This window comes from Dama dama, chromosome 4 (genome assembly GCF_033118175.1).
Source record: "Dama dama isolate Ldn47 chromosome 4, ASM3311817v1, whole genome shotgun sequence".
Lineage (NCBI taxonomy): Eukaryota > Metazoa > Chordata > Mammalia > Artiodactyla > Cervidae > Dama > Dama dama.
In genome coordinates, this window is record NC_083684.1 from 51,786,586 (window position 1) to 51,802,956 (window position 16,371).

At 37.1% G+C, this 16,371-nt stretch overlaps 1 protein-coding gene across 4 annotated transcripts in view; it reads left to right on the forward strand.

The window, feature by feature from the left end:
- Positions 1–13,984, forward strand: part of ZNF566 (zinc finger protein 566) — a 32,164-nt gene extending 18,180 nt beyond the window's left edge. For 2 of the 4 annotated variants that reach the window (XM_061139159.1, XM_061139157.1), the window contains exon 5: positions 7,817–13,978. In XM_061139159.1, the coding sequence (XP_060995142.1) occupies positions 7,817–8,844 (1,028 nt within the window). In that variant the 3' untranslated portion in view covers positions 8,845–13,978. Of the gene's footprint in view, positions 1–7,816 lie in introns of all 4 variants that reach the window. The other 2 variants (XM_061139158.1, XM_061139156.1) reach the window with 2 other exon arrangements.
- The last annotated feature ends 2,387 nt before the right edge of the window (positions 13,985–16,371 follow it).

A 16,371-nucleotide genomic window follows, 5' to 3' on the forward strand; every position in this document is an offset into this window, starting at 1 on the left:
ACCTATATAAGAAAAGAATCTAAAAAAGAATAAATAGATGTATACATACATCTATGTATACATTTTGCTGAGTCACTTTGCTGTACACCTGAAATTAACACAACATTGTAAATCAACTATATGCCAATAAAATCAAAATGTAAAAAAATGCAAAGATGAGAGCAAAAAAAAAGAATTCCTTGCATTGATTTGTATTGATTCACTAATAGTCTTCAGTTATGACCTTTTGACTCTTCAACTTATCCACAAAGTTTTTTATTTTAAAAAAATAGTATAGTTATTTAGAAAATATAGTACATGTACAACAGGATATATGTATCACATAATTAACAAAATTCTAAGATAATAATATGTAAATACCTAAATTTGCATACATAAGATATTGGCTAGGAAGTATGCCTAAGAATATAATTGCTGGGTCTCAGCTTACTCTACTCTTTTTTTTCTTTTTTTTTTTAGTTCCATCAATTGTCACTTTACTTTTGAACATTTTAGGGAAAGATTTACAGTGAAAGATTTTTTTTTTCAGAGAGCCCAGTCAGGTTTATTTTTTGTAACTTTTTCTTATTTGGAGGATAACTGCTTTCCAAACATACAGTGAGCAAAGGACTATCTCTTCAATAAGTGCTGTTGAAAAACCTGGACTACTGTGTTACACCTTACACAGAAATAACTCAATATGGATTAAAGACTTGAATATGAGACCTGAAGCCATAAAACTTCTAGAAGAAAACAGAGGGAAAGCTCCTTGACATCAGTCTTGTAGTTTTTTGGATATGATACCAAAGCCAAGACAACAAAAGCAAAAATAAATAGGATGACATCAAACTAAAAATCTGTATGGAAAAGGAAGCAATAAGCAAAATAAAAAGGCAGCCTACTGAGTGAGAGCAAATATTTGCAAATCATGTATCTAACAGGGAGTTAATATCTAAAATATATATACAGAACCCATATAACTCAATAGCAAAAAAAAAAAAAAGATAAATTTAAGGAAATATAGGGTTTCCCTGGTGGTGGAGGTTAAGAATCTGCCTTGCAGTGTAAGCAACACCAGTTAGATCCGTGGTCCAGGAGGATCCCACATGCCCTGGGACAGCCGAGCCCGTGTGCCAACAACTGATGAGCCTGCACTCTGGAGGCCACGAGCCTGTGCGCTGCAACAGGAGAAGCCACCCGATGAGAAGCCCTTACACCGCAACTAGCAAAAGCTCATGAGCAACAACAGAGAGCCAGCACAGCCAAAAATAAATAAATGTTAAAAATATAAAGATATAAAAAGAAACAAAAGTTTACAACTGAAAAATACAGTGGCCTAAAATTTTGAAACTTACTGGATAGACTCAACAGGAGAATGGAGATAACAGAGGAAAATTAGCGAACTTGAAGGAAGACCAAAAGAAATTAGCCAATATGAATAACAGAAAAAAGATCTAAACTTTAAAAAGAATGACTCAAGGGGAATTCCTTGGCAATCCAGTAGTTGCGATTAGTAGTGGGTGCTCTCACTGCGGAGGACCCAGGTACAATCCCTGGTTAGGGACCTACCATTCCACAAGCAGCACAGTGCTGCCGGAAAAAAAGGAAAAAGAATGACTCAGGGACATCCTGTGGGATAACAGCAGAGTTTTCATATTTATATCATTGAAGTCCCAAAAAGACCATAGACAATGAAAGAACCGTAAAAATAATGCATTACTTTTAGAGAAACAATGAGTGGAACAACTGGATTTCTCTTCATAAACCATGGACGTCAGCAAAAGTGCAACAGTATTTTGTTTGCTAAAGAACTGTCAACCCAGAATTCCATAGCCAGCAAAAACCTTTTAGGAATGAAAGAAAAATTAAGAAAAACACTGTTGCAGGTATACAGGGAAACTGAAACTCTGGCCTAGCATCCGTGTGGGACTAGGAGATAATGAGAGAGAGTCCCTACCCTTTCTCAAAGGAGTGAGCAGTTTTTAAGTCGAGGAGACAGCTGTCATATGAGAACACAGGGCTAATGCTGCCTGATAATCTGGTCCTTCAAGGAAAGCCAGAAATCCAGATTTCTGTATTAAATCTCCTGATAACGTCAACAGTGGTAACTCATTTAAAACTTTAGAGAACTGTTGGGGCAACACCAAACACAAACATGTGAGTAGGATACAACCTGATTCATTGGGTTATTACTTATATGGAGTTTTCTTTTTCTCTGAACCTCAGAAATTCTACCAAGATATATCTAGTTAAAACTCTTTCCTCCTCAAATTCTGCTCAGTGCAGAAAGGAACCATCTGATTACTAAGTTTTCTTCAACTCTGGGAATCTGTCTTAACTGTTGTTTCTGCATCACCACCATATTCTCCTTCTAGAACTCATATCTTACATTTATTTTATTTCCTATATAATTTTCTTACCCCATGACCCTATCATCTTTTTTTTCTTTCAGTTACCATTTCTGTCCTTTCTCTTCTGAAAGTCTTTTTTTCAAGAGTTCATTCTAGTTTTAGTAATGATTGACTTTTCACTGGGGAATTTGAAGATTTGTCTTACTTTAAACCCTCTTTCCTTATTCTCCTTACGTAGTATATCACAATTTAATTATTTGGTTTGCTTAATAACTATGTAAATTTTTTGTTACCAAGCTCTGTAGTCACATTTCACTCCTTGTACAACTTTTCTTTTCCATGAAGTTAAACTGTCTTAAGTGAGAACTGATTAGTTTTCTCTTTATCTGTCAGTAATCTCTTTTCAGACACATCAGGTAGCTGTGGTTTGTTTTTTAACTGAGACATCCCTCCTCTAACCCTCTGTTCTTCTTCCCCAGGTGTGGTGTAACATAACTATTATTTTAGAGTTTCCCTTTATTGTCATGCAGTGGATTCCCTTAGGATCATCCCATTGATTCCCTTAACTCCTTCCCTTTTAATTCATTTTGATTCTCTTCTGTATTTGCATTCCTTGGATTCTTGTCTATACCTAGTCTGTTGGGTCTCCTGCCTGCCTTTTTCTTGATTTGTTTTCTTGCTATTTTTTTTTTTTAAGATTTATTTGATTTTTTGACTGTAGTAGTTCTTTGTTGCTGTGCACAGGCTTTCTCTGGTTGCTGAGAGTGGGGGCTACTCTCCGTTGCGGTGCAGGGGTTTTCTTGCTTCAGGGCACAGGCTTGAGCGGATTTAGGGCACAAGCTTCAGTGCACTCAGTAGTTGGAGTGCACTGGCTTAGTTGCTCCGGGACATGTGGGATCTTCCAACACCAGGGATCTAACCTGTGTCCCTTGCATTGCAAGGCAGTTTCTTAACCACTAGACCACCAGAGAACCCCTGTTTTCTTTCTATTCTGAAGCAAAAAGCAACCAGGGAAAGACTGCAAAAGAAGTAAATAGAAAGTATATTTTCTGAATCCCTGCGTGAATAAAAATGTTTTTATTTCACCCTCATAATTTGATCGATAATTTGACTAGAAATATCAATTTAGGTTGAAAGAGTGACTTCAACTCTTTGAAGGCATTGCTCCAAGGATTTTCTAAAATCTTCTAGTATCTAGTGTTATTGAGAAGTCCAAAACCAATTCAGGTTCTTAATTCTTTTTTTTTTTTTTTTTTCATTTATTTTTATTAGTTGGAGGCTAATTACTTTACAGTATTGTAGTGGTTTTTGCCATACATTGACATGAATCAGCCATGGATTTACATGTGTTCCCCATCCCGATCCCCGCTCCCACCTCCCTCCCCATCCCATCCCTCTGGGTCTTCCCAGTGCACCAGCCCTGAGCACTTGTCTCATGCATCCAACCTGGGCTGGTGATCTGTTTCACCCTTGATAGTATACTTGTTTCAATGCTATTCTCTCAGAACATCCCACCCTCGCCTTCTCCCACAGAGTCCCAAACTCTGTTCTGTACATCTGTGTCCCTTTTTCTGTTTTGCATATTGGGTTATCATTATCATCTTTTTAAATTCCATATATATGCGTTAGTATACTGTATTGGTCTTTATCTTTCTGGCTTACTTCACTCTGTATAATGGGCTCCAGTTTCATCCATCTCATTAGAACTGATTCAAATGAATTCTTTTTAATGACTGAGTCGGTTCTTAATTCTTTTAAGTGGTGTATTTAAACTCTTTGAAAGCTTTTTGCATTTATTATTTATTTGTGATGTTCTAATATTTCTTGTTGAGGTATCATACTGATTTTTTTTGTTTGTTTGTTTGGCTAGACACACACTCACTCTGGAAACTAAAACTCGGTGAAATTTTCTACTACTATTTTGTTGAAGGTTTGTTCCCTATTGTTTTCTCTTTTCCTCTATTTGATAGATCACTTTTCAGGTCTGGTGCTTACCATCATGTCTGACACAAAAAAATTAAATTTTTTGAATGATTGAACACTCATAATTCCGATCTTAAATTTCTTGTGCTACCCCTAGAATTTTTTTTTTTCAATTGAAGTGTAGTTGATTCACAATGTTGTGTTAGTTTCTGGTAAACAGTGAAGTGACTCAGTTATACATATATGTACACATATTCTTTTTCATATTCTTGTCATTATGCTTTACTGCAGGATATTGAATATAGTTCCCTAGGCTATATCTTGTTATCTCCTTTATATACAGTAGTTTGTATCTGCTCCCCCCCCCAGTTTTTATCTCTCTTTTTGTGTTATACTTTCTGCGAGGTTTTAAGTTCTCATCTTTGTATTTTTATAAAGTAGAAAGAAATTCTTCTTTCAGTATTTCTTTTCCTGGCATCACGCTCTTATAGGATTGTCATATAATATTGTTTTTAGAAGCATAGGTTTTCTGAATTTTGGGATTTTTTTTTCCCCTTTGTTGTCTCTCCTAAGTTCTTATTTTCTGTTTATTTTAAGCTCTGATGTTCAGTATTTTCCTGAAATAGCTAGTGACTCAAAGCCTATTTGGGCTTCTCTGGTGGCTCACTTGCCAATGCAAGAGATGCAGGTTTGATCCCTGGCTGGGGAAGATCCCCTGGAAGAGGAAAGCCAACCCACTCCAGTATTCTCTCCTGGAGAATCCTATGGATAGGAGAGCCTGGTGGGCTACAAATAGTCCACAGGGTCACATAGAGTCAGACACAACTTAGCAACTAAACAACAACGTAATTTGATCAGAGGATCATAGGAGGCCTCAGAAAGTATGACCTTTAAGTAGAGATTTGGAAAATGAATAATAGTTATCAAGGCCAAGAGTAAAAGAAAATACCTGTAAACATAAGAAAAAGGACCTAGAAAGGTCTAGATAGAGACTAATAGCTAGGAGCACTTGAAGAACTACTAAATAGGGCCAGTGTGAATGAAGCTTAGAAACCAAAACGGAACATAGGGTGAGTGAGATTTGGTTGAAAGGCAGGCAGGAGCCAGATCATTCAAAGCTTTGTAAACCATATTCAGGAGTTTGGCTTTTATTGTGAGAGCAGTGTAGTATAGGAAACCATCAAAGAATTTTAAGCAGAACAGTGACAGGATAATGCTATTCTAGTGACATGGATTCAAGATTACAAAATCAAGATTACAAAGCTCAAGTGGGGGGAAGTAGGTAAGAGGCTATTCTAGTCCAAGAAAGAGCTATTTCATATTACATATTATATTGTATATAAAGGGAAGAGTTTAGTATATACATGGGGCAAAATTAGACAGTATTTGCTAAATAATTACATGAGAGGAAGAAGATGGTACTAGAATGATCTTCACTTTTTTCTTTTTTTTTTTTCTTTTTTTATTTATTTAATCTTCACTTTTTTGACTTGAAATTTTCTCTCTGGATCCATAGTGTGGTCTTCAAAACATTTCACTTGCCAACATTTCCATTTTTGTATGGAACTCCTTCCATAATATTACCTCCCAGATGCTAAATATGTATTTTATACCAAATATTTTTTCATATACTATTCTTAGTCCTCAAAATGATCATAAGAGTTAGTTATTTCTATCATATAGACAGACTGTTGGGGGCTCAGAAAGATGAACTAACGTGTCCAAGAAAACAAAGCAGGTAGTTGACTGAGTTTGAGTTCAGAATTCATCTTATACCTCTATTCTTTCAATAGCAATACACTGCCTCCCATTCCATTCTTTTCCCTTATCTTTGAACCTACAAATACCCTTCCTATCAGTTGGTTGTCGCTACTAAGTGCTTGTGCACTTGTCAAGTCCTTTCCTTTTTTTCCCACAGTTCAGAATCACAGAATTCCAAGGCATAGTATTGTCATCAGACCCCCAAACATATACCATGTCCAGCTACAAAAAATCCTCCCTGTAGTATATATAAACTCATATATATGAACTCATATGAACTCATATATACTCATATAGTATAATGAACTCATGCTAGGTTCATTACTCGACTTTTCTTAAGGTATTCTCCTGTCTGGATTGGTACCTTCTATTTCCCTATCATTGATTAAAGAGAAACTAAGCCTCTAGTTACTTAATCTAGAATTTTTCAGTGATGGTGGAAGTGTCTTATGTTTCTCATTTCCAGTATGGTAGACACTAGGCACATTTGGCTGTTGAACACTTGATATGTGGGTAGTGCCATTGAGGAACTGAATTAGAATTTTTAATTTTAATTATATTAAATTCAAATAGACACATGTGCTAGTAGCTACTGCAGTGGACGACACAGAACTAAGCAGAGTCTGGCAAACTTTTTCTTAAAGGGCTAGATAGTAAATATTTTAGATTTGCAGTCAATGTGGTCTCTGTTGCAACCAGAACTCATAAACAGTCATAGATAATACATAAACAAAAAAGTGTGACTGTGTTCCAGTTAGCAAAATTATTGCAGGGCTGCAGTCCATAGTTTGCCAGCCCCTGGACATTTTTCCTTAGACATGTTCATTTAATCCTGACAACAGGGACTTGCCTGGTGGTCCAGTGATTAAGCCTAGAGTTCCATCCTTGGGCGGGGATCTAGGATCCCACATGCCATGCAGTGTGGCCAAAAATATATATATATATGTGTGTGTGTGTGTGTGGAAAACAACTCTTATTAAGTAGATATGATCCCACTCCAGTATTCTTGCCCAGGAAACTCCATGTTCAGAGGAGCCCGGCAGGCTGCAGTCCCTGGGGTTGCAAGAGTTGGACTCGACTGAGTGACTGAACAGCAACATGGATGTGTGTTCTTTTAATCTCTGGCTGTAATCTTACTCACTCAACCTAAGCTGCTGGCCATTATTCTTGACACTTTTTTGAGTGATAAGGCAACAGTCTCTGATCCAAGCATACAGGGGCAGGAAGAATAGAAAGAGAGGTAGAATGATGAGGCAGTTTTGTTTTTTTTTTGTGGTAACTTTATAGCCTTTTAAGGTTATATACTGTATGCTTAAACATCTCCCTGCAAAAGACTGACCTATATAACAATCTAAATGTGACTGAATTTTTCTTCTACTACAAAGTGGGAGAGAATTCCCTTTGTAAAACTATGAATCCAAATAAATGACTATTTACAAAAAAAAAAAAAATAGGTATGATCATTTCCTTTATTTTACAGTTCATGCTGTGGGATGTTCTTATATGAGTGTTTGTGTATGCTGTGAGATTTTGTGCGTGTGTATGTATGATTAGAGTCATCCTGTAATAAGGAAGTTTAAGGCATCTGTGTATTTAGAAAGCTCCCCTAAATAATTCTGATATATAGCAACATTTAGAAACCACAGACTTACTTCCTATCTTTATCTTACTATGTCATCTCTCCTCACTCTTCTTTTCTCATCCAGTTTTTAAAAATTCAGTTTAATTTATTTCATTTTAATTGAAGTTTTATTTCTCCAAACAAGGAAAATGTGAGTGATTGCTTTCATATTTTCTTTCAGTCCTGGAGTCAAGATGTGAGACCAAGAAATTATTTCTGAAGAAGGAAATTTATGAAATAGAGTCAGCCCAGTGGGAGATAATGGACAGACTTACAAGACACGACCTTCAGTGCTCCAGTTTCAGAGATGAATGGGACTGTAATGGCCAGTTTGAGAAACAACATGGCTCTCAGGAGGGACATTTCAGTCAACTGATATTCACCCATGAAGGCATGCCTACTTTTAGTCAACATCCATCCTTTACATTACAGCAAATCATGAATAATAGTAAAGAGAAATACTGTGCAACTAAGGAATATAGGAAAACCTTCAGACATGACTCCCAACTTACCACACATCAGATCATCCATACTGTTGAGAAACCCTATGAGTGTAAGGAATGTGGAAAGGCCTTTAGACATCCCTCAAGACTCAGTCATCATCAGAAAATTCATTCTGGCAAGAAACCCTTTGAATGTAAGGAATGTGGAAAAACCTTTATTTGTGGCTCAGACCTTACCCGACATCACAGAATTCACACTGGTGAGAAACCCTATGAATGTAAAGAGTGCGGGAAGGCCTTCAGCAGTGGCTCCAACTTCGCTCGACATCAGAGAATTCACACTGGTGAGAAGCCCTATGAATGTAAAGAATGTGGGAAGGCCTTCAGTAGTGGCTCAAACTTTACTCAACATCAGAGAATTCATACAGGGGAGAAACCCTATGAGTGTAAGGAATGTGGGAATGCCTTTAGTCAAAGCTCGCAACTTATTAAACATCAGAGAATCCACACGGGTGAGAAACCCTACGAATGTAAGGAATGTGAAAAGGCTTTTCGTTCTGGCTCAGACCTTACTCGACATCAGAGAATTCATACTGGTGAGAAGCCCTATGAATGTAAGATATGTGGGAAAGCCTATTCTCAGAGTTCACAACTTACTAGTCATCATAGAATTCATACTAGTGAGAAGGCCTATGAATACAGGGAATGTGCAAAGACCTTTAATTATGACTCACAGCTGGTTCAACATCAAAATTTGTACTGGTGATAAAACATAGAATATACAAAATGTGTGCAAAAACTTCTGTTTACAGCTCAAAACTATTTAACATCAACTACTCAACAAAAGAGAATTTATCTTAATATTAATCCCTCTGAATAAAATAAGAGAGAAACATCTTAATTGTTGACTACAGCTTGTTCAGCCCAAGAAAAATCATGTAGGAGAAATACTCTGAGTAGAATATATTTTGGAAGCCCTTTTAATAAAACCTCCTACTTCTCAGTCTAGTAAATATTCAAAATGACAAGAGCACTTCGTGCATCTTTCTAACCTTATCTGAAACATCAGAGAATACATACAGAAATGTAATCCTGTAATTTTCATATTCCCCCCCATTTTTCCTGTAGTTGTTATATTCTCAATTTTTCAATCCATTAAAATTTACATGACTGTAAAGTCTTATCTGTTTACAGCATAGTTTGTAAAATATCTTTTATTTTTAAGATATTTTTAATACCCAAGAGAAATGACCTCTTTATTTTTGAAGATGGCTTACTCTTTTTACTCTTTACAAAACTTAAGACTTTTCTTGTAAAACATTCATGAATAACTTACCACTCAGTAAATAGAGATCCTTTACTATCCTTTCAGTGTTTCCTTGTGTTGCTATATCATTTCATCAAGTCCCTATTGATAGACATTGTCATTTCCTCCAGTTTTTGCCATTAATACAGTGTCCTGGTGAGCATTCTCCCTAGGCATATTTTTGTGTTATGTCTTATTTTAATTGCTGAAATAATGCGTAAGTATATTTTCCCTATAATAGATTGAAACATTACAAATAAGACCTTTGACCACTATCCTTGTTCACATATCGCTTCCTAAAGGATAGTCTTTATCTGTTTAGTATTTATTCTTCCTGAGCATTTTTCTGTTTCTATACATATATTTCTTGGTAAAATGATAAAAATGGGAATAATTATAATACCTACCTCAGAATTCTGTGTGAGGATCAAATAAAGACACACCAAGTGCTTAGAATTGTGCCTGTCCTATAATACAGACTGTTTGTTGTTAATTGTATTCATCATTATCACTTTATTAGTATTATTTGTCGAAAAGCAACTGTTTCTACAGACCATATTCAACATCAGACAGGATATATAATTGAAGAAGGACCCATTGAGGGTAATGAATTAAGAAATTTTCTATCATTTACTTCCTGTGGAACATGAATTACTCCCGGGCGTTGGTGCAGAAAGTAACATGTATAATGAGTAGGAAAGGCTGTGTATTCAGACTGGTATCCTTTCTACTATATTATAAAATACCTAATGTAAAGACAGACTATAATATAGACAAACATTGCTGACACTAGTGAAAAAGTATGAAAAGACAAGCAGCAATATGTTTGAAAATAAGATATGCATACACATAAAGAGAAACTTTACAGTTACCAGTTTTAGATGTTATACTGAATACAGTGCTTCTAATACATTTGAAAACCTAAACAAAATTTTTTACAAAAATAAAAATTACCAGTATTGACACAGAATTAGAACTCTTGGGGAACTCTTATAAAGAGGTAAAAGGGGAAATTTAGTGTGAGTTATAGTATCTTCCTTGGTGACTCAGTGGTGAAGGATCTACGTGTAGTGCGGGAGACGAAGGTTCAGCCCCTGGGTTGGGAAGATCCCTTGGAGAAGGAAAAGGCAACCCACTCCGGTATCCTTACCTGGGAAATCCATGGACAGAGGAATCTGGCAGGCTACACTCTGTGGTGTCACAAAGAGTTGGACACGACTGAGCAACTAAACAACAACAGCATAGCAGCCATTACTAATGAATAATCAAACCCAGTTTCTTTTCAGGACCAACTCTTTGTAAAAAATTGGGGTATAAATGACATCAACATTACATTAGTTTCAGGTGTACAACATAGTGATCTAATATTTGTATATATTGGGAAAAGTGTGTTAGTTGGTCAGACATGTCCCACTCTTTGCAATCCCATGGGCTGTAGGCCTCCGGGCTCCTCTATCCACATGATTGCCCAGGCAAGAATACTGGAATGAGTAACTATTCCCTTTTCCAGGGGATCTTCCTGACCCAGAGATCAAACCTTCGTCTCACAAGTTGCAGGCAGATTCTTTACTGTCTGAGCCACCAGGGAAGCCTGTATATTGGAAAATGAACACCATAATAAGTCTAGTTAATATCTATCACCATCCATACTTACAGAATGTTTTGTCTTGAGAAGAGGCAAAGCTTGAGCAAGGAGCTATTTGTTATATAGAAGTAGACATAACACACTTTAACATAATCCTAATGTTAGGAATGAATTAGGAGGACACAAGTTATTTTATCAGGGTGATCTGTGAAGATGTATACAAGCATACTAAGAAAAAGTAAACTTTTGTCGTTCAGTCTCTAGGTCGTATCTGACTGAGACCCCATGGACTAGCCCGCCAGGCTCCTCTTATCCATGGGATTTCCCAGCCAAGAATACTGGAGTGGATTAACATTTGCTTCTCCAGGGGTCTTCCTGACCAAGGGATTGAACCCGTGTCTCCTGCATTGGCAGGCTGATTCTTTACCACTGGTATCTATTAAATGAGTAACAAGAATGAACTTGGGTTGTGACAGTAACTGAAGAGGCTCCACAGTGTCCAGTTCTAGCTAAAAAGTGCTATAAGAAAATACAGCCATTGTTTTGCCAGCTCTTCTGACTTTTGGGGGCAATCTGGAAATCTACCTTTTTTTCAGGGTGTGATAGCCCTTGATTTTTTAAATGGCAGCTGAGGGGTTTTTGTTTTTGTTTTTTAAAACATCATGTGGACCAAAGAAGATACATTGACTGTCCAAGTAGCAAGTGACTCAAGTTATTTTTGTTCTGGACAGTGACTGCAAAAGGCTCACAAGAGTTTTTTGTCTTTTTTTTTAAGAGGAGTTTTTTTATAGTGCAAATCTCTTAGCCTCAAGGAAATTTGGGGGCGGGGAGGGCAAGGGAATAATAAAAAACAAGATAATTTGCCCATCATTTCTTAGATGTGGAAAATATTTTTTTATTCTTGGCATCATGTCAGTTAAAAAATAGGATATTTTATACATTGTAATCACATTCTTATATATATATATATATATATATATATACACACACATACATACATATACACACACAATTTAAAGAGTTAACCTATTCAGAAGAAAACCAGGTCACCACTATTTTGCACTAGCTTAGCAAATACATCACTAGAATTTTGTATTGTGTTTTAGACTGCTGCTGCTAAGTTGCTTCAGTCGTGTCTGACTCTCTGCGACCCCATAGACGGCAGCCCACCAGGCTCCCCCGTCCCTGGGATTCTCCAGGCAAGAACACTGGAGTGGGTTGCCATTTCCTTCCCCAATCCATGAAAGTGAAAAGTGAAAGTGAAGTCGCTCAGTCCTGTCTAACTCTTAGCGACCCCATTGACCGCAGCCTACCAGGCTCCTCCGCCCATGGGATTTTCCAGACAAGAGTACTGGAGTGGGGTGCCATTGCCTTCTCCAGTGTTTTAGACTAAGAGTCAGCAAACTTCATGTAAAGGGCAAGAAAGTAAATATTTCACCCTTTGTAGGTCATACTGTTTCTGTTGGAACTACTCACCTCTGCCACTATAGTGTGGAAGCCTATTAAATTTTCTTAAGAAATTCTGAAGTTTAAAAAAAGTATCCCATAATTTAGCTTTTTATAGGGCTAGGTTGAAAGCTTTCCCAGTGGCTCAGTGGTAAAGAATCTGCCTGCAATGCAGGAGACCATAGACCATAGGGTTCAATCCCTATGTCAGGAAGATCCCCCTGGAGGAGGAAATGGCAGCCCACTCCAGTATTCTTGCCTGGGAAATCCCATGGATGGAGGAGCCTGAAGGGCAAGAGTCCAATGGATCCCAAAGAGTCAGACACAACACCCACCCCAAGGTTAGGTTAGTCTTTTGAGATGAGTCTTTGCTGTGCTTCAGTTTTCACGCTCAACAAGCAGCTCCCTACATTTGGATGGTACCATTCTGTGGAAGGAAAATCCATGTCCAAAGTTACTACAAGTCTGTCCTTTCATGCCCCACTCTCTTTTTTTCTAAGGTCCCACATTAGAGGAAAAAACATTGAGCTACTTTATTTTTACCAGGCATGAAGTACAATATTTCATAATCAATTTGAGATAAATAGAGTGAGCAACATACATGCAGATGGGAGAATTAAGACGAGGCTATTTTGTTCTAATGTTTGGCATTACAGTAAAATGAGACCTGGGGTTTGCTTCTTGGTAGCTCAGTGGTAAAGAATCTGCCTACCAAGCAGGAGACTCGGGTTCGATCCCTGGGCCAGGAACATCCTCTGGAGAAGGAAATGGCAACCCACTCCAGTATTCCTGCCTGGGAAATCCCATGGACAGAGGAGCCTGGGGCTACAATCCAAAAGTTAGCCAAGAGTCTGACACAACTGAGTGACTAAACAACAACAAAAAATGTAAAGTAAGTGAAATTTTATATTCTTTAGTGTGCGTATTTTAAGTGATCTATTAGTTCCTCTTCTATTAGTAAAATTACAGAAGTAATGCATTTGCACCGAAACCAATGAAACAATGCCAATAAAAAAAAAAAAACTTAGTATCTCTGCTTCTCTCCATTCCTCACTCCCTCCTTCTGTGTCCATTTCCTTTTGAGTAATGTCTGCACCTCATGTATCTCCCGCGTATATTTCTTCATGCTTAAACATTAACACAAATTATTTTAGTATATTTTTTGCCCAAAAAGTGGATGATACTTTATGCATTTCTCTGTAATTTTCTTTTTTACATACAACTGTACATTTTGGATTTTTTTTTGAGTCAGTAAATGATGACTGAACTTAGTTGTTTTAATGGTTGGAGTATATTCCACACTCTGCTTGTACTGATACCTATTCAACTGCAGTATTTCCCCAGTTGTGATATTTCAGATTGTCTCTTTTCCATTTAAAATTAGTGCTGCAATAAACAGTCACATATTATATTCTTGTCTATTTATTTTATTTCTATAAGGTAAGGTTCCCCCCCAAAAATAAAAATAAAGTAGGTTTCCCAAAATATTTCCAAATGTGTTTCTTAGAAAAGTATTACTTATAGAAAATTTCAGAGGGCAAGAGGATAAAGGAAAAAAGTGAAGTTTTTCATATATGTTTTATGTAGGTATGTACACACACAGTGGACATGAGTTTGAGCAAACTCTGGGAGACAGTGAAGGACAGGGAAGCCTGGCACGCTGCAGTCCCCATGGGGTTGCAAAGAGTCAAACACGATTTAGCGACTGAACACACATACACACAGGTTTAACATTTGATCCATCTGGATTGATTATATGGTGTGACGTAGTATGTCACCTTTGTTTACATGCAGAAATAAAATCAGTTATACCAGAAACAATTATTAAACTATTCATCTTCTGAATTAAAATACTATCTATCATATGTTAAATGCTCATAACCTCAGATCTGTTTACCAGCAACCTTTGATTTATACTTTTCAGTAACATTATTTGTAAATTAAAATACATATAAACATAGTTTTTATTTGAAAATAAAGACAAATATTTCTTCATTAGAATTTAGAAATTTTTTAAATCCAGTAAAAGTCTCACTGGGATTATTAAATTTAAATACAGAGTATGCCTGGGACTTCCCTGGTGGTTTAGTCGCTAAGACCCTGTGCTCCCAATGCATGAGACCCAGGTTCAATCCCTGGTCAGGGAACTAGATTTCACATACTGCAACTAAAGGGCCCCTGTGCTACAACTAAGACCTGGTGCAGCCAAATAAATAAATATAAATGTAGATATTCCAAACTAGTGCACAATTAACACTGAGTAGATATTCATTAACATATGTATGTCTTGAAATTTCTTTGACAGCTGTTCATCCTTACTCTAATATTTTTATAATGTACATAAAACATATATTCCTTAAAATATTCTAGTAATATCTGAAAGTCTGACATTTTGAAATTTTATTTATTTTTATTTATTTTTCGCTGTTCTGGGTATTTTCTGTTGCATGGGGCTTTCTCTAGTTGCAGCAAGCAGGGGCTACTCTCCATTTGTGGTGCTTGGACTTCTCACTGTGGTGGCTTCACTTACTGAGGAGAACATGTTCTAGAGTGCAGGTTTAGTAGTTGTGGTGCACAGGCTTAATTGCTCCAAAGCATGTGGAATCTCCCAATCAGGGATCGAACCTGGGTCCCCTGCATTGGCAGGGGGTCTTACCCAGGTCTTAACCCCTGGATCACCAGGGAAGTCCAAGTCTTGACATATTTTATTCAGGTATTGATTATAAAGTGTTAGATTCTTTTGACCTTCTACAATGTGCAGATAAAGTATATACCCATCTCACACTATTACACCTTTTTATTTTCTTACTTTATGATGTAGACCTGATCATGGTGGATTTTGAGCAGGACTTTTTAACCAGATTTTCCCATTATTACAGATTGGAGAGTTGAATTTTGAGGATTATTTCTGCTTCCTGTTTTCATCCTGGTGCTTGTGTGTTATAAAAGATTTATTACCTTGGTGAAATGTGTTAAAGCACATAAATTGCCTCCCTTAATTTGACTCTGAATTTCTCATATTTCCTGGGGCAGGCTGTGATTCCCTATGCAGAGAGACTCTGCAGACCCATTCCTCTGCTGGTATATGTCCCAGTATCTAGGGTTTGAATGAAGTATTAGAATGTGCATTTTAACTCCTAGTTCAGGCTGCCACTTTGAATAAAGCATTACGAACAAAACTGCTATATTACTCAGTCTGTCCAGAAATCAGGAGAAGAAAGTTATAGTCAATTGTCACCCACAAAAAATTTTTCCATAGCCATCTTTGTTTTATTTCTATAATGTTAATGGAAACATACCATTTACAGTAAATATGTTCTACATTTTATTAACTGGAATAGATAAGGAATTCATTCAGATGACATTGAGTTGCTCATGGAAAATCTTAGAATGCTGAAGAACAGAGATACAGAGCCAGAAACAATGCTCTAAATGATAATACAGAACTTGTGTAGTGAGGTCGCCACTGGTGCTGCTGTATACAGAATCTGCAGCATATACTACGGACACCATGGATGCTGGGCTCTGGGTGTTCCTGCTGCTGCTACCTGGGTACCGCAGGTTACCCATCACCCAGATGGAATTTTCACAGCCCTTGTTCCTCTGTACCAAGCGCTTGCTGTTTTGAGGGAGATGTTTAAATGTCGAATCCTAGGTTCCTTACCTGTGCATTAGCTGCTGTGGAGGCTGAGACACATTTTCAGTTTGTGAGAATCAGCCCCTACTTCTTAAAGATGGATGTTTCCCATCAGAGCAAGTGGGTACATGAACTGGGCAGCCAAACAAGTGGCCAGTGTTTACAAGATGGCATCCTGGTAATCATGCATAATTCTTCCCACAGCTGAAAATGAAAACTTCACTTAATATAGCCATTTCTCATTCAACCGAAAATGCGCTGGGTAATGTGTCTACCTCCTCTATATCTGTCAGGATCTCTTTGTAGACGTTCTGTAAAT